Consider the following 24186-nt stretch of genomic DNA (forward strand, 5'->3'; position numbering starts at 1 on the left):
ACTTCCTCTCCATTTCCTGTTCAATTGCCAGGGGCACTTTAGGTAAACCAATCCTCTGACTTTAGGAGTGACGCTTCTTGACGTGTTTTTTTTTTTTTTTTTTTACAAATTTTATCAATACCAACCAGGAAGAGTAGGTGTTAGATGATTTAGGATTTACTTGTGATATGGTTGTATATCCTGTTTCACAAGTGTGTTAACAGGATTTTTGTTATTTAACATGGATCATATCTGGCTTAAACAAAGAGGTTACTTTCAACTGTGGTCTCCATCACTGCTTGGTCCTGAAAACAGCATGTAGCCTAATAGAAGGGAACAATAACCTTTATGTTCTTTACCTACTATTTGATGCGTGACACCTTTTTACTTCACAATTTTTGTGTTTTAAAAGGTATTACAAATGCACATATATCATATGCCATGTAATTGCCAAAACATGTTAATAAGGACAAAGAGCATACTTTTAAAAACATTATTATTAATACTATTAGCACATTTGTACATGTTTATTCATGAATAATAATGACATTCAAAGCCTACTGCATACATTTAGTTTGTAGCCTACTATAATTATACAAAATGTGATTGTAACATGCCTGAATATGATAATTACATGTAAGGATTAAAAAATCTTAGGTAAACCAACCTGAGACAATGTATGGTCCCTAAACACGCGAGTGTCCTGTTGCAATTTTCTCGCGGTCCTATTTGAATGTACGAGTCCTACTATGACAAAGGTTTATCTCTTTATACTGACGTTGCTTGGTTACATTTCAGCAGGGTCCAGTCAAGTGTCCTACTTAATATTCATGAGCCAACCCCTCGTCGTAGTAGGATTAGTTAATGTGCTCTTTGGTGGGCAAGGCCATCACCACACACGGCGGGTGTTGAAGAGAGTGAGCACCGGTGGCGCATCCACAACCCCTGTGTCCATTCAAAACATTCGGCACTGTACAAGTGCAAGTCACGCACACGGATGTACCGGCCGTGAAAGCGTTTGAAAGCGTTACCTTGTGCAGTTGAAGAGAATACACTCGTATGGAGTGAGGTAAGAGTTCTCGCATGTCTTGAAGTTCAGGTGCGGACGCGTTTACATTAAAGCGCAGGGAAGTCGTTTTCCCGCGGCTTTAAAAACGGATCTTCTGTTTTATTTTTACTTCGAATATTTATGTAAACGTTTTGGAATTGCTGTGAAGTTTTGTCCGGAAAAAGAAGCGCCAGTGAAAGCTGTCATTGTTTGTAGTCAGTTGACTGGGAACTGGAGCGCACTGTAAAATGTTTTCAGCATTAGGCTATATCAACATCTTTGTTTACATCCATTTAACTTGTCACAATAACTGTGTGTTTCCCTAGTTCTCTTTGTGTTTCTTTACTCTAGTTTTTGAAGCGATGGGAAAAGGTGCAATGAATTTTTCACCACAGGTTGTAACTTTAAGTTTTCAATTGTTCTTTGTAGTTTTTTTAAATGACCATTTTTAGGCAACAGTGTGTTTGCTATTCATATTACTGCAATTAATGACAATAGCAGTAGCAATGACTCTGTTTAAATGCACAAACTTTTCTGGTGTTATATTATGATTATTGAAACGTCATGTAAATTATCTGATAGACTTCCAATATACTGATTTAGAAATCTTAATTAGACAACTGGTATATGTCTGTATGTATTAATTTTGTGTAAATAATCGAATAACCACCATAATTAGACTTTCATTTATCTGTTCGTGTCCACACAAAGATGTTTGTGAAAGGTTGAGCTAGCACTTTTTTGAAGCAACTATCCTCTAGTAGTTTTTTTTTAGTAAAATGTTATTTTAAAAATGCAATCTTATAACAGTGGAAACTATTGGGAGATCAAGGGAGGCAGTGGGTAACTAACTAAATGGTAACCCTTGTTCTGGAAAACATCTTGTGAGATTTAAATGCAATATTCATATCCTGTTTTTATTTGGAGCCCTGCAGTGACTCTAACCCAAACCCTGTTAGGCTATATCTCTTGCCCTAACCTTTGGCAGCGTTAAATGTGAATTAGTAGTACAATATACTAACATAAATTGTGACCCCAAGTATTGTGGCCATGTAGCAAGCAGAGCTGTCATCAAAAGTGTTTTAAGCACTTGATTGTACAATGTTGGGGTTGCAGCCATTATTATGTTTACAGCAATCTCCTTGAGGCTAGTGGATGTAGAGCCAAACTGCAGGACGCAGAGAGAAAAGGGGACAAGGGCATTGTGTCCTGGTAATCAGGAGGAGTGATTTTGACTTCCTCCTTCCCCTGTTGTATCCTGCATGAATGACATGGCCTGAGAGAGTCCCAGCCCTCACTTTCAGGCCAGAAAAAGAGAAATAGGAGGGTCTGGCATGAAAGGCACTTTGAAGTGCGCTCCTCATCAGTCTTTGTCTCTCTTCTTTGCTCTGTTGAATACTGAGCAAACAGGGGCAACAAAAGAATGCTTCACGGGCCTACAGGGTAGCTAGCGAATATCCCACAAGACTAATGTTAGTCTAGTCACATTTAGGTTGTTTAATAGAAAATCTCATTTTACATGAATTTTCCCAGTTGAGCTGAGTTAAGCTCAGTCAACAGTGTTTGTGTGGCATAATGTTGATTACCATAAATGATTTCATTTGTAGCCTAATTTTCTTAAAAATCGAGGTTATGGGGTGGTACTTATAATGAAAGTGAATTGGACTTCTTGGGATTTTGGGAAGGATTTAAAAGCATAAATGTTAAGCTTGCAGTTTTGTAAAAGCACTTATAAGGCCGGTTTCACAGACAGGCCTTAGATTAAGCCAGGATTTGGCCTTAGTTCAATTAGGGCATTTAAGTAGCTTTTATAAATGTGCCTTGGAAAAAAACAACAAAAAAATTACTAGTGTGCATCTTGAGACAAAACAATGGCACATGTATTTTAAAATATGTCTGTGCAAGATGCTTTCAGTTAAAACAGCTCAAACATGCATTTTAGTCTATAGGACTTGGCTAAAGCCTCGTCTGAAACTGGGGAACATTTTCTTAAAAAATAGCTTTTTTTAAATTTTCAGTTGAATTTTAGTCTAAGTTTTAGTAAAAAAAAAATGTATGTGATTTTTATCATGTTTATTAGTTAAAAAAAAACCTTTTTTTTTAGTTTTAGTTAAAGATAACAGCACTGTTCTGAACTTGAAAAGTCAGATCTAAAATTCACTCACTGATTCATTCATTGGCGCTGGGAACCAAACTTGTAAAAGTTTCACTCCATCACCACTTTAGTTAAATTTTGAGAACCTCATATTTTTCTTTGCCACCATTTCGACCTGATAAGGGTTGTAATTGTGATGGATTCAGTGTTACACAGAGTGATACAGAAGACATCTGGCATGTGTCAGTAGACTGCAGGTGGAATCTGAGCACGTCTGGCTGAAGGCAGCTTGATTTCACCCAGAGAAACTGAAGCAGACAAGGGTCACTCAGGGCACCTCTCTCTCTCTCTCTCTCTCTCTCTCTCTCTCCCTCTCTCTCTCCCTCTCTCCCTCCCTTCCCTTGTCTCTCTCTCTCTCTCTCTCTCTCTCTCTCTCTCTCTCTCTCTCTCTCTCCCTTCCCTTGTCTGTGTCTCTCTCACTCACTCTGTTTGTGTTTTGTCTCTCTGCTGTCTTTTGGTCTGTCTTGTTCGGTTTGTCTCTTATTTTTTAGAGATAGATAGTTTCGTGAAATCTATTTCTTGGGTGTGTGTGTGTCTATGTTTGTTTTAAAAGCAGTCTGTTTAGCTAGTACTGTGAAGTCGACCTTTAATTCATACTTAGGGTGTGGCAATTATACCATAAAAGCCCTGATAACACTCCAAACCCCTTTAATACCTTCAAGGTAAACCTGAATCTGCCAGTGCATGCTAGAGAGAGATCATGATAATACGGTATCATTGTTTTTCCTAATAAAATGAGGAAAAACACATATGAGTAACTAGTAAGCCTCAAAGACCTCATGAAGCATAATTTTACATAGTGGACTCCAGTGCACCTGTTGGATTACTGCTGTTTAGACACAGAAAAGATATTCATTCACAGCAGTGTTTAAGGCCTGACTGGTTGGGATTGTGTAACAGAAGCTCAGTCTCTATCTAATGGTTGATCAGAGTCGATGAGTCTCTGAGCTTCAAACAAAACCATTGGACAACCTTCTCTGTTTCTCTCTTGGCCTTATGATTTCCTCATGTACTCATTCATTATTGAACAAATAGACAACATACATTTGGGATATGTCCACCAGGGATTTTGGTCTCTGTCTAACTATGCAGTATGGTTTCTATCTCGCCGTGTGTGTGTATGCGTTATTGGATCAGTAGGCTGTATTGAGTTACAGGTGACGCCATCGTCCCATGAATAGTCACCCACTAAGCCAGCATTTGTGTGACAACAACAAACAGGAATCTTGTTTTTAAATGTCTCACACATACACTTTCCTTTGAGATTCGCACCAAATTATGTGACGTAGAAAGAACTAATGTCTGAAAATATTGTGACCTTGACCAAACAAAAACCCTACCATTAACTCCTAAAAATAAAGACTGCTGGTAGAAACTAGTAGGGCTTGGTAGCCTCCCTGATGCTATTAGAGGAACATTGTCATAAACAATCTTATTGTTTTGTTTTTTATTTTATTGTCTTCAGAACTACATCAGTGCAGAAACACATGAGTCCTAAAACCTGGAAAAATAGTATTTTTGAACTTCCAGTTCCATCTTTACAAAGTCGCTGGGATTTTTGAATGAGTTTTTAGTTAAATGCTTGAAATAAGATCTGTTGTTAGCTAGGGGTGGGACAAAATATCGATAGGGCAATATGTCGTTGTACTTCTCTGTGTGATACAAGAATTGATACGCTGGTGCCAAAAATCTATATTTTAATTAATAAAATAAGACGCTCTAAATAGATTTTCCTGCTCCTAGCGTCTTCGTGACACCTCGAGGTGGCGCTCAACACCTGAATGAGGGAAACATGAACATAAGTTAACTAGCCTAAGAAAAATAGTTTTTTAATGGGATGGCGGACAGCAGTGTGAGTAAGATAATAGGCCTAGATGCCCCACATTTAAGTCCAAAGTCTGGACCCACTTCGGCTTTTATACAATTCATGGGACAAACAAAATCGACAAAGAGTACGCGATTCACAAGAACTGCCTGGTAAATTTAAAGTGCACAGGTTATACCACGAACATGCAAAGCCACTTGCAACGGCATCACCCTGATCTCATTGAAAAAGTTCAATTTAATTTACAATCTGAAACTTTTTGTTTTGAGGTCAACAGTTTGGACTTGAATAAAGAGAGAAAACCTGCACTTAACCTTTTCACGGGCATTTTTTTCAAAGTTAGACAAATATCATGATGTATCATTAAAGGATTGTCTAGCAATATATTGATTATTGCAGAATTGCTGTATCGTGATATTATCGGTATCATGAGCCATGTATCGTATCGCATCGTGAGGTACCCTGTGATTCCCACCCCTATTGTTAGCACAAAATCAAAAAATGTTTCACATCTGCTTTTACAGCCTTGTAGTGTTAGTTTGTGTAGCTCAAACTTTGCAAATTATTCTAACTCAGATTTTTAAATGAAGATTGAATGAATTGAATGAAACTGATGTTGAAGTCACTAAAGAGATTTTTAAAATATAAAAAATTAAAGGGATATTTAATAAAAAATAAAAAAACGTTTCATTTTTAACATGTTCACATGTTCCAAGTTTCATTTTTAACATGTTCACAGCTTACTCAATGGATAAAAGAACAATTTCACCAATTTTAGTTAAAGCACGTTGACGTATCGCCTATCAGCTCAGCTCTCCAACCTGTTGACTGCTAGAGAGAACATGGCAGCAGTGCTCGGGCCGAGAGCGAGCTAGACAGAGAGAGGGCTGCGTTTTGATGGAAGCTGTGTTCTGACATTTGGAGGATCAAAAGATTAAGCCCTCTGTTGTCTGCACAGCCATGTGAACATGTCCCAATTAAAAGGCAAGGTATTTGTTCCCATCCTTCTCTGAGGATTTGGCCTAATTAAAAGAGAAGTCAGGTGACTCAATGAGTCAGCGAAATGAAATCATTGTGATTGTCCTTCTTTTTATATTTGCTTGATTGTTTATGACTCGCCATAATGGACAGTGCAAGCAATGTCAAAAACTCTTCTCTTGGCCTTTTTGTTCCTTGTGTACTTTATTCTCTTTCTCTGTGCCAGTCTTCAGTTAAAGGTCATGTTTTGTTTTTGTGATGAATAGATGAACTGGTCTCTTGTGCAGCACACATATGAGGGGCTGTTCTGCTCATATGTGCTTATTTCTACAGCTGTGTTTGGTTTAAGGTGGCGTTTGTATGTGTGTGTGTGTGTCTTTGCTGTGTATTATACATGTTCTTTCTCCTTTCAGGTGCTGCTGCTATAATGGAGCTCAGCAGGGGAGAGGTGCCACTTTATGTGAGTCTGACAGAACAATTTTCATTTTATTCCATATATCTTTCTCTCACCCTCTTATTATCTGTTTTTCCTGATGTCCTGTTTCTTTCTTTTTAACTTAACTCGGACAAGTTCGGTATTTTACACTTAAAGCCCTGTTTTCAGATCGTTTCTGATGAAATACAATGGTTAAGATTGAAATTTGGACAAATGCTGCTGGTCCGAGAATTTTCGGTTTCTGTGGTAGCACCCCCCCCCACCTCCACAATGGTTGCATAGGTGCACTGGAATAATCCTTCCTAAAACGCATTAAACTTTCGTTTACAAAGACGTGAAACTCACCGAGTGGTCAGGGGTGTTCACTGATATGCTCATTGCTCACACAAAAATCGCTGCAAAAGATGCTTTCCAACAGGTTTTATCTTAGTTTTTGTCCAACTCCATTGACTTGTATTGGATGAAAAACTACGATAAAACCTGTTGGAAAGCATCTTTTGCAGCGATTTTTGTGTGAGCAATGAGCATATCAGTGAACACCCCTGACCACTCGGTGAGTTTCACGTCTTTGTAAACGAAAGTTAATGCGTTTTAGGAAGGATTGTTCCAGTGCACATATGCAGCCATTCTGGAGGTGGGCGGGAAAGCGAAAGAAACCTAAAATTCTCGGGACAGCAGTATGTGTCCAAATTTCAATCTTAACCATTCTATTTCATCAGAAACGATCTGTAAACAGGGCTTTAAGTGTAAAATACCGAACTTGTCCTTTTACAAATTAGGCTAGTTTAGGCTATGTTTTTAGTTGTTCATTACCGTAGTCTTGTGATATTCCATCATTTACTCACCCTTACCCCTTTAGTAAATTATGTCAGACTGTTCATTTTTGGGTTAACTATCCCTTTAAATGATACCTTTCCCCTGATTAAAAACTCTGGGTGTCCTCCAGTAGCCTTCGTAGCTGAGACCATGAAATCAAAATGGAAGTTTTTTTGGCTTTTAGAATGAATATGTTAGCCTTACTGCTATTTATAAGCTAGCGTGTCCAAAACAACAACAAAATTTGTTGAAGATATAAGAATTCAAAACATAATCTCTCACTTCCACCAATATGGATCAATGATTTTTATGACATCACGTTGCACTTTAGCTTCTCATCAGATGTTCTGTCCAATCAAATGCTTTCTAGAATCGAAAGCGTCCCGCCCCCTACTTTAACAATAGATACTGAAGCTGCGGCTAAAATCTGTCACTTGTTCACACATTTACTATTTTTTACATGGTGAATGGCACATAGTGCACTATATACTATTTAGGGGATAGGGAACAATTCAGACAGTATAAATATGCTTTCCATTGGGGCGAATGAAGTCTGGGTGTCACGTGAACCGCCAGAGCGTACACACAGTCTGCTCCGGTCCAGAGAAATGATAGCACAGAGCGGGTCAAATGCGCGAGTCGGCGCAGACCTCAAAACAAATCGGACCCATCTGAATTCTGCACAGAATGCTGTATTTCAAAGCGATATGGAGGATATTAGGAGAAGAAACAGTTAAGAGATTAGGAGGAAACTGTGGCTTCATCGAGCTCAACGGCTCTGGCCGTGTTGTGATAAACTAAACGCTATTGGCTTTTTTTTCAAAGGGGGAGGAGCTCTTTGATATGTCCCGCCCTGTCTTTCTGTTTACTTCAACGCATTGAACAATGCTGCGCATTTCAAGGCACTTCAGTGGGTCTTTAAAGGTTTATTCCCTTCATTAACTTTCTTAGATTATTCCTAAGAAAACATTACACTACTGTAACAGTCTTTTTCCACTAATTATTTACAGCTCCCTCAGCCTGAATTTCCAGTCAAGTTGCTTCAATGACATTTACATTTATGCATTTGGCAACTATACAAAGCCACTTATAGTGCAACCAAGCTGTACATTTTATCGGTATGTGCATGTTTTGGAATCAAACCCATGACTTTGGCCCATGAAACCATAATCTTTCTTATTTACATGTCTTTTTTTTTCTATACTACTTTACTGAATCATTTTAGCTGACACATTTATCCAAACTGACTGGAGCAATGCTGCTGTAAAAAGTAAAAACCTTGATCACTTCATGCAAGGTTTAAACCTCTAACCTTTTTATTACCAGCCCAAATCATTAACCCCAAGACTACAGGAAAGCTGTTGTGAATTCTGAAGCTTCATCATTTGCTGGCTCAGCTGTAATCACAGTGTGTGGGGTGCAAGAGAGTGTCGCACAATCATTCTCTGTGACATCATTATGAAAGAGGGGCACTATGTGTTAGTCGTGTAAGCTTTTTAAGGTGTGTGTGTGACTGCAATGGGGATAATGTGTTATTGTAAGGGGATATTTTGAGAGTTATAACAGACTTGCATAGTGTCAACTCTCAAATCCCAGTACGACGCTGCACACAAACAGTCTCATTCACTCGGAACTAAAAGCAATTAGTGTATGTGAGTGTGTGTGTGTGTGTGTGTGTGTGTGTGTGTGTGTTAAATGCTTTCAGGTGTTTCTGGACCCCTGTTAAGTGGTACCTAGTGTTTGAGAAAGTGTGTTTTTTTACTTTCAAAAATATGTGCTCTTTGATCAGCTGGTCATACTGAACAAAGGGGTTATATATGTTTCAGAAGAACTGATTTGACTGTGAGGAGCAGTGTCCTGTATTTGCTCAATATATTCGCAGATTGCTTCAGTCAGAGGTCAACCAAACAGATATTGAGTAATGTGATGATATTTTCAACACACAGTTTTATTTGATGTTTGAACTGAAAGCAAAACTTTAGTAGTTGAATTGCTGCTGTTGAGTTTTTATTAACAGATCAGTTACAAAGTCACTCATGTAGCACCGACCATAGACTATAAATTCTTGTTCACATAAAGATGGATGCAACTAAACAACACAAATGTATGTTTAACACCAAAAATTGTTAGCTAATCTAGTCTAATGTCGAATTTTGAATCAAGTGCACTACTGTTCAAAAGTTTGGGGTCAGTGAGATTTTGAAAATGTGTTTTGAAGTCTTTTCCACTCACTAAGGCTCCTTTTATTTTATCATAAATTCAGTAAAAACATTAATATTGTAAAATATTATTATATTAAAATAAATTAAACAATTTAAATATGTTTTCTATTTGAATATATTTTTAAATGTAATTTATTCTTGTAGTGGAAAGCTGAATTATCAGCAGCCATTACTCCATTCTTCAGTGTCACATGATCCTTCAGAAATTCTTTTAATATGATGAAATAGCAATCTTTTGTAATATTATAAATGTTTTTACAGTCAATTTTGATAATAAAAATCTTACAAACTCTAATTTTTGGAACATTTAGCTGTAAATTAAGTAGCTGTATGACAATGACTCCACAGGCATCTCCCCACAGAAATGCTTATATACTTTACTTAAAAAAATATACTATACTGTACTGTACTGTACTATACTATACTATACTATACTATACTATACTATACTATACTTTTTTAAAGTAGGAAATAAAAACCTTTTAGGAGTGAAAGGGCCTCCACTTTCTGACTATATATATTGCATACAATATTTTAATACTTAAGACTGTGACAGAATTCATAGAGATACATTGTTTCATTTTAAAATCTTGTTTTTCTTGTCAATTTTTGCCTTTGTAGTCAAAGTCTGTCGTCCTAAAACCTGGTGGAAAATTTGCATTTTCAAGCCATGGATTCATGGCATGAGCAACTGGTTTTTAGAATAAGGTGGTTAACATTACTTCAAGGGTTTGAGTTTACTCTTGAGGAAACTGACAAACATTGTAGTCTATATGGTTTAACTTCTCTGTTGCCATGAAGCGAGTGGGTGTGGACTATTAAATGCAGTCATCATTAACATGTGTGCTCCTTCAGTAGATCTGAGTGTGTTCAGTTTGTGTGTGTGTGTGTGTGTGCTAGCATGGCCCTGTGTGCCAGGGTGTGTCTGGATATTGTCGGCCCGACCCGAGTCTCACCTGGTGTGTGGAGACATGAGAGGAATGTTTAACGAGTCACAGTCAAGGAGAGCACGTTTCAAATCACCTGGTAAAGAAAACAACCCAAAGTGTTTTTTTCCAACTGCATTAGAGCCATAGTAACTTTTCATCGATACTTTGTTTAAATTACATCACTACAGTAGATCTATAATGTCCATGGTTTATTTTTAGACATACTTTGACACTTAAAGGGATACTTCACCTCTGGGAAGATGAATGTGTATTTAAAATAGGTCATTTAAGTAGAAGAAATGTGAAGAAATTTTTGAATTTGGAGCTTTCTAGACTGAGAAAAGCCAGAAAATGTATTTTTGGCTTATGTGGATGAAAGACAACAACTCCCAGTATGCACTTGCTTCGCTGCCCTAGGAGGCCACGCCTACCGGTAAGAGAGCGCAGTTGAAAACAACAAGGCTATTAGGCTAGCCTACGTGATGAGTTTGCCAGGGATTTAGAGATCGCCCAAAATGTCTGGGATTCGGCTTTTGCGTTCTACAGTCGCCATTCATTATGTTTACTGTGGCGAGCAGGACGAGGCTGACGGCCGCGGGAGAACGGCGCGAGACCGGTGGCGTGATTACTGAGACGCGCCGGGTCTTGCATCTCTCACGGAGGAGCGGGAATTTTCTTAGCAATGGTAAAACGCACATCAACCGATTACTTGTTTAGCGTTCATGTAAACACTACATTCAGACTCACCAATCGGAATGAATTCAGTTAGATTGAAACAAAAGGTGTGCATGTAAACATGAATGGCGAACGCAAAAGCTGAATCCCGTACATTTTGAACGATCTCGCCCGCCGGACAAGTCCGGGAAAAGGAGGATGGTAACCCCTACTTACTCAGCTTTCTCCTACTATTCAGCTTTCTCCACAGAACAAGAGCCTGCTAGCTTAGCTTCCAAAGAAAGACGGCTGATACTGTGTGTATTCTGTGAGTGAGATCCCTCTATGGGCGGGCTGAAAACATGCGGAACAACGCCATCTACTGGCAGTAGTCTTTTGCCTCTGGCCAGAAAATCCTCCGATGACGCAAAATGACGATTTTTGCGTCATCGGAGGATTTTTTCCAGACAAAAAATACATAAATCTCTCATCTCAGGGGGATATGAGGGAGGAAAGCATGGTAATTCGAAAATACTACAGGTTTTCTACTAATACAAAGCTTAATGCTAAATCCTGAAGTATCCCTTTAAGTTAGCATGTTTTAATTTTTTCTTTTTTGATTTTGTCTAAAATGTTTTATATAAAATATAAGTTCTACAAAGTGTTTACAGCTAAATTACATAAGTTTCATTTAAAAGAAAAGCGTTTAATCTTTTCTTTTCTAAACTATGAATACCATATCCCATCCTACTAGAACACACTAGAGTTGGCTTGTCTAAACTGTTAGAATGCAAGGGTTATATAAACGTGTCTTCTTGACTAGTTATGAATGATAAGAAGTACTTATGTTGCGCACAGCAGTGATATGGGGACATGTTTTGTTTCCCAAACATCATTACAGAGATAGTAAAGTCTGGCTCTGTGTGCAGTTTCTTCTGTGAAGTGAGGAGAGCTCTGTTGATGTTTGACTGGAACAAACAGAATTGAGGAAAATGCCTCAGTGTTTATCTGTCAGTATTTTGCCTGATAACACTGAATAAACTGCAGCTAGGGAACCACAGAGTGCTGATATTATATGATCAAATAGAGGGAGTTTAGGTTAACCATATTTATTGCTGGGCATTTCAAACTTCTTTAATCAAATCCTTGTTTAATATTGGCCAACCAACATTTAATTCAAATGTTCACTTAATCTTTAATATTTGGCCACTTCTTTACAACAGAATTGTTACAGCCACTGTCATTTCTTGAACAAGAATATGTGGACATCAAAACATGCAAACTCAGAGCGAGGGTTTAAACTTTTATATTGATATGGCAATGAACAGTTTGCATATTAAGGAACATATTGATGTATTATCCTGTGTTAGCGTAGGTTTGTATACGATCTACCTTACAAATCTGATGGAATGGTGCACATTATGTTCCCAGATGAATGTTATAAGCCAACCAAACTCACAGCATATGCAGAGACACGTTCCACGATATAAGTTTTTTATCAGCAATTTACTGTGAACTGAGCCACTCTGAGACACAACCTACACTCATGTAAATAATTAAAGTGCATATATATATTAAACCCACAGGGAATATATTTATTTGATTGAATCGCAGCCTGTGTGAATTCACAATAGCACTATGCTATATAGTATGTTATAGATCTTGCAACCTTAGAAAACTGTCTAATGATGCGGTTTATGGATTCTCAACGCACCACTTCCGGTATTTTGCCGGTTACTTGATGCAGCTAATTTGCAATCTAGGATTTTTTTTAAATCGAGTACTTGAATTTAATCAATGATTTGTGACAGCCCTAATTAGAATGATTTCTGAAGGATCATGTGACAGTGAAGACTGGAGTAAGGATGCTGAAAAAAATAAAGCTTTACCAAAGAACAATAAATTAAAATTTTAAATACATTATACATATTCCACAATATTACTGTTTTTGCTGTATTTATAATCAAATAAATGTGCCCTGGTGAGCATGAGACTTTTTCAAAAAACATGAAAAAAATCATACCCCAAACTTTTTAATGGTATAGTGTGAAGACAAGTACATTATGTGCACTGGACAATAGCAGATGCCAGCAAATGGTAGATGTTCAGCCTTTTACATCAGATGAAGTGTTAAGTCATGTGGGTCATTTGGCTGCTGGAATGACTCCCTCAGTTTTGTCATAAAGCATATAGAACTGCAACGCTTCATTCTTGGACTTCTTTGGAAAACTGCAATCTTGTGAGTCATGTGGAGGCCTCGGGGGACTATTTGGACAATCCTCTCACGTGGCACTATGAGTTTGGAAAGATTTCTGTGCACTGTGTTCTTCCTATTTCTGTGTACTGCTTTGGATATCAGTTGGAAACGCATGGAAGGCATTTCCTCAATGAACACACGGTACTCTGTTCTGGTTAAATACTTACCTACTAAACATAGGTATTGATGATGAAATTTAGCCAACATCATGTAGATGCATTGAACGGCTCAGATAAAAGCAAAATAATTTTTTTGTTGTTGCTGATGTCGACCTAAATAAACCTGCCCACTTTTGTATAAACCATATGTAAGCAGACGTAATAGGAATTTATACTCCCCACGACTGGGTGCTGAGATGTTAATCTTAATCATAATGTCACTTTTCGATCAGCTCTGACTGCGCTAGTGGCAGGCTTTAATGGACTTGTATTTGACAATATTTTTCTAATGTGATGGCCACTAAGTCCACTAAGCTTGTTTATCCAGAAATGTTCAGTTGAACACCTGAGATTTGATCCTATTTATCTCTCTATAATATAAAAAATATTATTAAAATAAAAATATAAAAAATATACAAATATTGCCTTATCAGATGATGTAATTTCATATTATTAAATTTGTGAAATCCTTCATACTATTTTTATCCTCCTTTGGATCCCACAAAGATATTCTAAGATATCACATTCTTTGAGATTCCTTCCCTGTTTTGTTTGGACAGGAACAATATGATCAAAGAAAATCCAACAGGTGATTAACTTAATAAAGACGGCATTTCTAGAAGTACTTTTTCAGCTCCCTAAGAAGATTATGCTTTGCACAGACTGCATATTTCATAGCTAGTCAGTAAAGCTTGAGTTATTTTGTCAGGTGGCTTGTCTTTTTGAAAGTCAGCTACATAGAATTTATTGCTATTAAAACAAAGTGAAAATAGCAGCATTTTCTTAGCGATATGCTATCTACACTAAAATAACGAAAGATTTACACTATGTAAAAATGGCAGTATTTTCTTTGCAACAAGTGTAAATAGTAGTTAGATGCTATTTTTACTTATAAATAATGGCAGATACTATTGGCACCTCTGTGTGGTTGCACATTAAACGGTATGCAATAACATAGTGTAAATGATTATATTTATTAAAATGATTAAATGGATGCCGGCTAATGGGGACAATAAAGCCCTCCCTACACCTAACCCTAAGTGATAAAAGCTTTATTAAACACACGTTAGACACTTTATTTCCACTTTTCGAATATTTGTTTTATTTCCACTTTTCGAACATCTTGATTTTCATTGAAAGTAAATGTCTTTCTGATCTGATATGTGATGGGGAAAAGGGAGTAGAGCGAGTTCGTTAAAAGACTGATTCGAAATCTGTTTGATTTGCGTCATCATTTTCTGCCATGCGCCTTACTATTGCTACTATTGCTACTGTTAGCAATCCAGCGTAATCCTTGCGCGCCTGAAACGCTGAGTATACTTTGCTCGTCCGTGTTCCACTCAGTCTTGCAACGCGCATACAAGAAGCTGAGGGGGATCAGTCTCTTTCTCAGTTTAATGCGCTTTTAATAACTCTTTGAACTCTTAAAGCATGTCCTGCAGTAGACTGCATTTTACAACAGTCATGTGACGTGATTTCACTGATTTGGAAGATAAAAAAGATAAAAGATCGCAATATCTACGATTTGCTTGAAAAGTAGATTGTGGACATTTCAAGATCGATCATGATATAAAATCATCAGATCGCCCACCCATGTTGATTGATTGAGAGGAACAATCCCTACATAACATCGATCCTGAGAGTTTTTATAATTTATTTAACATAAAATGTATCCATATCACAATCCATAAAACAAACTGTTAGCAAATAGTAGAGTAGGAGAGGAACTATTTCCTTATCTGTAAATCTTAACACACAGAAAAATGCTGAGACACACAAGCGGTCAGTCACAAACATTCGCCCGGTAGACAGCCCACTATACAAGAGTTCAGAGGTCATAGCATTATAGTTATTTCACATTAAATAATGACAAATATAAATGTGACATTGAGGACCCTATTTTAACGATCTAAGCGCATGGTCTAAAGACCAGCACGCCACGCCCATGGGCGCACAAATGGGAGCAAATGCATTTTCTAGTTAAACAACGTGGCGCAGGATGTGAAAATGATAACAGCGTCGGACTGAAACTAACAAAAAACACTTGCATTGCGCTTGGCGCTGCATTGCGCCGGGTGTAAGATAGGGCCCTGAATGAGTTTTGTTAAAGCATGTTATACATTCATTTATTTTATGCATTTTATTTCATTCATATAAATTTATATTGAAAGGTTTTAAGACATATGATCATATTCTGCAAAGGCTGTTGATAAACAAAACAGACATTTTTATAATTTGGAGTTTAGAATGTTAAAATTATGATCGTAAATTGTTTAATGGATGTACATTTATTATGGTGTATAATAATAACCCATCCCTGTGCCATGTAAATAATACAATACAATTATAATATGCTTTACTCATTAAATGTCACATTTATATTTGTCATTATTTAATGTCAGCTTTACTGACTAGCTGTGAAATAGCATAATCTTCTTAGGGAGCTCAAATAGTATTTCTAGAAATGTCCTCTTTATTAGAGATGATCTCCTATGGGATTTTCTTTGATCATGATTGGTGTTCCTGTCTGAACAAAACAGGGAAGGAATTATAAGGAGTTATTTCATTTGAAAAGAAAACATGTAATTGACCGAACCTTCAGTAAATAAATGACCATTAATATGTTCATGTTAGTTTCAAAGCTTTGGCATATAAAAAATGTGATTAATTTGTTAGATATAAATGTAGTTTATCAGATTAGATATTGGAATATGCAATGACATATGAAAAGAATCAACACTGAATAGCAATGCTCACCTAAACATGCATTTGAACATGAATCCTGTTTGAACATGAGAACCCATACACACCCTTCTCAGATGGCAGTGGTTATGTCATTGGTAAGGGAAGGGAACAAACACCTGCTGTCCATAGAGACCAGCAGTGAATTAGTGAGGTGTTTTTAAACAGGTGCTAGAGACAATAACATCCTCTCATCGATCCAAGGAGTGACTGCAGTAATTCAGCTTGTACTCTTTTCCTCATTAATAAGCCAGCATGACAACAAGACTAAACATAGGACAAAATGTGCACTGGCAAACTGCTCTGTTCCATCTGTTGTATACAATATTTGAAATATAGTCATGAGGCTGAGTAAATATTGTTGATGTCCATCATTTTCTAAATCAGTATTTTGTCTTGTTTTGTCTTGCCAGTAAAAATATCTAAACATCCTTAAAACAAACATTTTCTTGAAGCAAAATTTGTAAGATTTTTTACTCAAGTGTTGCAATGCGAAGCAGCTGTTTTTGCACTGATGCCAGACTTTTTATTCATTTCTTATCAATAATCTTATCTCTTTGTTTGACTCCTTTAGTTTCCAAATAGTACAATAAAATAATCAAGTGCCTTTCTGTTTTTAGTATTTAATTTACTGGATTTTCAAAAAATGGGAATTATTAAAATAGAAATCATTTGATATTATAAGATTTTAGCCATAATATTTCCAAGTAGAACTAAAACATGGGTCTGTTAGATTAAGTATTTGAGTTTTACTGCTATAAAAAGACAGCAGGATTGTGTGGGGGGAGAGAGGAACGCTTTGAATCTGTGCGGTTGTGAGACCGAGTGAGGAAAGAAAAGATAGGAGCAGAGAGATGGAGGGAGAGAATCCCATACTAATCATTCATCCCCTTATGAAGTGCAGTTCCCTCATTCCCACACCAAACCTGCTGTGTATCCCTCCTCTCTCCCTCCATCACTATTTCTGCAGGGCCCCTTAAATGACAGGAAGTGAGGGAGACGTCTGGTGAAGGAAGGCAAACAATCAAACGGGGGTTTTATGTTGAATGGAGGGAGAAAGAGAAAAGTGCCTTGTCACACACATGCCCACGGCGAGACAGAATTTACTGTTAACCTCCCTCTTTTACTGGGTGTTTCTTTGATCCAGGGTCTGTTCAATGAAATTGAAGCATGGAATTATGAGTAAATGACTTTGGGCCGTGTGTGTGTTGGTAAATGCGTGTGAATGCCTGCATTGATGATGGATGATTGTGCTTTTGGATATGTTATTTTTCGTGTGCTTGTGTTGACAATACACAGTTGCTCTGTTTTCTTTCAGGATAACTTTCCATGCTTCTGGTTGTGACTCTTCATTTCTTGCAAGCACACTTGTTCTTTGTTTATTTGTAATGTTGATACCATTCTTTATACATGTCAGTAGACTGTATTGCATATGATCATAACGTGTCCATTTCATTGCAATTACTAATATGATCCATTATGTCATGTACATTCGATTAGTTATTAATCATGAATGTTGTATTCATATACAGTATTTTCAAACATATTTAGTCACACATGAACTATTGATCTGTTAAACATCAGGCCTTTAATATTTGTTAACTTGATAATAATTTAAAAGTTAATATAATTTGAATACATTTTCTCCTCCATGAGATCAGTCAAAACATAGGGTTGTATATTTTGATTGGAGGAGGAAAATTGAACTATTCATAGTTGATTTTCACTGAAACAATAGAGCCGAGCTCTGTACTAATCAAGATGTATGAGCTCATGCTTTTGATAATGAGACCGGCCTCTGATTAATCACCCTAATTACCTTGTCATCAGTTATAACTCCCAATATGAAATAAACAAAAATCTGTTTATTCAAAGCCTCATGATTCCCATATTTGAACTTTATTCTAAAAACCAATACCAGTTTATTCCACCAATTAGACTTTGTACACACTTCCTAAAGAATTTTAATTCACAAAAAGCAAATGTTTCATAACCAGGCTCAATACCAGCACAGACGGTTCATTTGTCTCTCATAGAGCCAGTCTGACGGTACTGTTGATCTGCAACAGCTGCATCGGAGACAAAAAAGAAGAATTTACATAAACATTCAGTCTCTGTGTAGACATCAGATATACTTTAAATGAAGAATTACTACACACACACACACACACACACACACACACACACACACACACACACACACACACACACACACACACACACACACACACACACACACACACACACACACACACACACACACACACACACACACACACACACACACACACACACACACACACACACACACGTTGGGTTTTCATGTTTTACTGAGACTTTCAATAGACAATGATTTTTATACTGCACAAACCAATGGTATGTAGTGGTGTTCTGAAATGAGGAGGCAAAGTTCTCACAGTTTGTTAAAATGTAAATTGTTGTCCCAGTTATGAATGAATGAATGAGGTATTTATATAGCGCTTTCATATTATGTACTACTGCACACCCAAAGCGCTGAATCATATCAGGGGATCTCTCCTCAACCACCACCATGCTTAAATATGCACTATGCTTAATGTTGTCACATTTTCCTGGTTAAATATTACTTTACATTATATTAACATATTTTTACATTTTCAAAGAAAGATCACTCAGATTTATAAGCTGTTTTCCTCATGGGGACCAAAACATTTCCACAAGGATTTCAGATATTGCCATCTTTGTTGGGACATTTTGTACCCATAACATAGGGTTTTACCAGGGACCAGGAATATATTTATAGTTGTAGTCAAAATTATTCAACCCCCATTGACTTTGAATAAAACTGCAAATCAGGTTTATTGGCAAAATTTACAGACTTTCAGCTGTTTGCAGTGAACAAATCAAACAAAAGTAATTGAAATAGCTCAACATAACAAATGTTTCAAGTGGTTTCCCCAAATTCAACTGAAATGCAACGTTTAATGACTTCTGCGGTCTCAAAATTATTCAACCCCCTGAATAGAATCCCTCACAACAGCATAAATCTGCAAAACAGGTTTTGTCTCAAGTACACCTGCTGCAACTAATCAAGGGCTTCATTAGTTGCACCAGGTGTGCTTGAGCTAGAACACATGAAATATCTGAACTGGCTAGGTTTGTTGAGTGTCACGTTTGACAGCATGTTAGAAATATGGTTAAGTAAATAAGTCAAAAGAATGGTCCAAAAAGTTAAGAGAATATATCATAGCCCTTCACAAACAAGGAACATGGTACAAAAATATAGCGAAGGCACTAAATGTTCCTAGAGACACTGTTCGAAGCATAATTTGCAAGTTCAAAGTTAAAAGAACAGTGGTTACACTTCCTGGACGGTGCAGAAAAAGGAAGCCATCAACCGCTGCAACCAGATTTCTGAGAAGGCAGGTTCAGAAAAACCCAAAAGACCTGCAGCAAGACTGGGTGGCAACAGGCACTGAGGTTTCAGCTTGCACAGTAAAGCGCATACTAAACGCATGTCAGAACTCCAAGATGTACACCACTACTGACCCAAAAACACAAGAAAAGTCGGCTTCAGTTTGCTCAAAATCATATGAATAAGCCACAGAAGTTTTAGGATTCTTTTCGGTCCTATGGATCAGCAGTATGTCTGGAGAAAGAAGAACGAAGCATATACTGAAAAGAACACTCTGTCTACAGTTAAGCATGGTGGTGCTCGTGATGCTCTGGGGCTGCTTTGCATCCACTGGCACTGAAAACCTGCAGGATGGATTCATTTTTGTATATCAGGAAATCCTAGGAGAAAACGTAATGCTTTCAGTGAGGAAGCTGAAGCTTGGGCTACATTGGACCTTTCCAAACAGGACAATGATCACAAGCATACCTCAAATTCCACCAAGGCTTGGTTGCAGAAGAAGTCCTGGAAGATTCTACAGCGGCCATCAGTCACCTGACTTGAACCCCATAGAAAATCTCTGGTGGGATTTGAAGGCGGCGGTTGCAGCACAAAAACCCAAGAATATTACTGAACTGGAGGCCATTGCTCATGATGAATGGGCTAAGATTCCTCAGAAAACGGTGCCAGAAGCTGGTGTCTGGTTATATATCTTGTTTGCAGCAGGTCATGACAGCAGAAGGGTGTACTAAGTACTAAAGATGCTTGCCATAAATGGGTGAATAATTTTGAGACTGCAGAACCCATTACAAGTTGCATTTCCACTTTTTTCACTATTTCAATTACTGTGGTTTGACTTGTTAATTGCAAACAGCTGAAAGTGTGTGATTTTTGTCAATAAACCTGATTTGCAATGGGGGTTGAATAATTTTGGTTACAACTGCATACATAAATAATAACTTTATTATGATTTTACAAATGAGGCTGTTCCCAAAAGGAGATTTTTGTCAGGTTTAGCTCACTTCTGGATAAAAATTTGTCCCCAAAATATGATTAAGTACACACACACACACACACACACACACACACACACACACACACACACACACACACACACACACACACACACACACACACACACACACACACACACACACACACACACACACACACACACACACACACACACACACACACTTATCCTTAAAATGCATTATTTATAAGTAGTATGGTGTTTTGTTGTTGTTGTTGTTTTACAAACATGTTCAATTAATTTTTTTTTTGCTTTCACAGTTCAGTATCTACACAAGTTTGAGGGTTTAGGACAGAAAGCTTCTGTAAAATGCCCAAAAAGGAGTGTTTTTGTTTTGTTTTCTATCTGTTAGGATTGAGCACTTGGGAACTTGTCTGGTTTAAGGCATGCTTTTTTTGCTTTAAATTTACATCATGATTTAGCTATGTCCTTTGCTGTGTGGTATAACCAAATTTCTATGCAAACAACTTTCAGGAGGAACTTAATGGTGCGTTCAAGTCCTCCTGGGAATTTCGTACGTACGAGGTGGGAAGTCGTGTTGACGACGTGAGGTGCGTTCAAGTCAGTTTCGTCGGAGCAAGATGGTGGTGTACCTTCTTTTAATGAATAACACGAAAATATAGCAAGTTTTGTTAACTCTGCTTATAGAAAATGAAGAACAAAGAATGCGCATCGGGTGTGTTTTTCTTTTTATGTTTTTAATTAACTTATGAGGCCAATGTAAATTAACTGTATCATTATATAATTAGTTAATTGTTATATTACAAGTAGGCTATATCATATTTTGTGCAGAGAGCTTACTTTGTTATAAATGAAAAAGCCTTACAATGTCACTGCTAAACCTGTAAGTGATAGGCTATATTTTACTATCACTTTGCTCAACTACAGACGTTGCATTCATTGATTCCGCCATGCTTCTCACTGACACGCCCCCAACTCGTACAGATCGGGGCTTAAAGAAAATCCCGAGCTCCCCACTGGTATTTACGACATTGTGGTGGCGTTCATGTGCATTCAACTCGTAAATACGATCTATACGAGATGACTTGAACGCACCATAATGTTCAATGAGCAAACGAAAAAGGCTGGAGATAGTGGAGAACATTTCATATCCTCCTTTTTCACCTAATGCTGCAAAATGAAATGTATTGGAAGTGCAGATTGCCCTTATATGGTATCAATCTACAGTGTGCAACATTAACAAGCTAATAAAAAACAACAACAAGAATCTCTCTCTTGTTCACTGAGTGATCTTCTCTCTCAATCTTTGTTTCATTTTCATTTTGGCTAACATGACATTTCATTGAATTTTACTGGCATGAAAAATTCACGCCATTTCCAGAGATTTGGCATTTAAAAAAAAAAAAATTAACGAATCCATTATGACATGCTGTGTGTAACAGAAAATATTATGTGTGGATGTAATTGTGCCTCTCTCTCTCTCTCTCAGGGTCAGGTGGAGGTCTTTGTGAAGTTGCAGGTGTCTCCGTGTGTTCAGGAGGAAGCGGACTACTATGTGGTTGTTGTGGGCTCATCCCTTCACCATGTAACTACAGCTCACAGGGCCGAGGATCACGGCTTACTTAGATTCACTGTGCCTGGTGAGACACTAAATAAATCACAGGGTGTCATACATAAACTTATTCGTTGAATGTGTAAAGACCTATTCACACCAACAGCGATAACTACAATGATAACTATATTAGTCAACACCAACACACAATAACATTCTGTTTAATCTACAATTGTGCTGCGGTTTTGTCATCTGCCGCTTTCTAATGCTCACATTCTTCAAAGTTGGGTGGATTCTGATTTTATCATTCATCAGCTGGGACAAAATAATCTGGATGTGATCTCATTCCTCGCTGTCTTAGAATGATTATTAAAACTTTATAGTTATTGTTGTAGTTGATGTCCTTGGGGTGAAAGCCTGTAAGAGGATTTCCTGTTGACATGGAAACCAGGATATCACTGGCATGCTTGTTTGTATATGGTGAGGTGTTAAGAATTTGTTTTCTATGGAATACATTTGTTTCTATGGAAACAAAACTTAAGTTACCTGATGGTTTTAAGTGTCAGTGAAAATAAAAAGCCAGTGGCTGATTTCTCCATATAATATATAGTTCCAGTGTTGATAGCATCTTCTTTTTGTTTTGCGATGTGACCTGAATCAAGACAGTAACACAAGACAATACTGTGATGTGTAAATATTTAGCCTTTTAGTTTTTAAAGGCTTTAAAAGTCCCCAGAAAGGACTTTCCTTTTTCAGTAGCCTGTAGCCTTTATTTACTATAATGCACCTCCAGATTAACATGTGTAAAGTAGTGTATGAGTTGTCTCACCTAACCTGTCTCACCTTTTATCCATCAAGGTCACAATGTTCCAGAGAAAGTATCTGTGGAGGTCTACTGCTTAACGAGGAACAGCGGATGCCCCATCAGCCCCATCTGCCATTCAGGAGAGCTCTCTCTGGAATACGAATACATACAGGATGAGGCACAAGAGGTGGCGAAGCAGCTGATAAACTTTGAACCCTTGACATCCAGCAGCCATCAGGATATCCTAAGGAAATTCTGCCCAGAGAAAAGGATTTCATCTGAGATGAATCATTTAGAACAGCTTGGGACACATTGGATTTGTGATCCAAAGGAATTATTTCCATTGGAAAGCCTAGCAGAGACAGAACAAGGGCACAATGTTTGTGAGCAGCAGATTTTCAGCCAGAGCAAAGCTTCAGGAACACCAGAGTGTGTTCCAGAGCACAGACACACAGTGGGACAACACAGTGCTGCTGATGAAAAAATCACACAGGCCTTGGCTAACTTGCACTTTCTGGGATGGGACAGCCTAGCTGGACAGGAGAAACAAGGTCAGTCACTGTGTCATTCTTATCACTTTAAGAACTGCTATCCTTTGTTTTATTCCTGACTGCACTAGATTCTGACCGTTATAGTTTTTTTTCAAATTCTTCAAACAAATTAGCTTTCAGAACAAAAGAGCACCCTTAAAGCACCATAATCCAATCTGTGATTATATTCATGTGATTTGTGTTTTGGAAACATAATCACCTTTCTGAAATGTTTAGAGCCTCTTGTGATCTTAGATATGCCATATTGCCATTTAAGATAATGCTTGAATAAGTTGCTTGAATCCATTTGTAACTAACAGGTATAGAGCTCTGCACAGTGTTTGTTATGGTTCGTTAGTGGAACATAGGGTTAAATTCAACAGCCCTTTAGTTACAACTGAGTAACTCTAACTAATAGTGTTTTGTATTCACTTAAGCTAGACTCATCAAGATGAGTGGGTTTAAGTTCCTGGGCCAATGCTCACTACCACAAATCTGTGCATAATGTTAATGTAATATAATACAATACAAATACAGTATAATATCAATGATCTTGCCATCAGCATGTTTAATGATTAAACTCTAAATTATTTTTTCGTGTATTGGGGATTTCCAGTTTGAGGAAACTCTATTGCGTCAGAGGAGTTTATCAGGAGGATGAGTGTTAGGAGCATGCTTCTCATGTGACAGACAGCCAATATAAACAAACAGTGATAGAAACTTGGTGAACAAT

At 37.5% G+C, this 24186-nt stretch overlaps 1 protein-coding gene across 6 annotated transcripts in view; it reads left to right on the top strand.

Annotated features, from left to right (window-relative positions):
- The first annotated feature begins 858 nt into the window (after positions 1 to 858).
- The window catches only part of arhgef28a (Rho guanine nucleotide exchange factor (GEF) 28a), a 74383-nt gene continuing 51055 nt past the window's right edge, over positions 859 to 24186 (top strand). For 5 of the 6 annotated variants that reach the window (XM_082168997.1, XM_082169001.1, XM_082169000.1 and 2 more), the window contains exons 1-4: positions 860 to 1048; positions 6399 to 6445; positions 22056 to 22206; positions 22977 to 23474. In XM_082168997.1, coding sequence (XP_082025123.1) covers positions 6413 to 6445; positions 22056 to 22206; positions 22977 to 23474 — 682 coding nt within the window. In that variant the 5' untranslated portion in view covers positions 860 to 1048; positions 6399 to 6412. Of the gene's footprint in view, positions 1049 to 6398; positions 6446 to 22055; positions 22207 to 22976; positions 23475 to 24186 lie in introns of all 6 variants that reach the window. The other variant, XM_082168998.1, reaches the window with a different exon arrangement.

Source organism: Leuciscus leuciscus (genome assembly GCF_965113295.1).
Source record: "Leuciscus leuciscus genome assembly, chromosome: 5".
Classification (NCBI taxonomy): domain Eukaryota; kingdom Metazoa; phylum Chordata; class Actinopteri; order Cypriniformes; family Leuciscidae; genus Leuciscus; species Leuciscus leuciscus.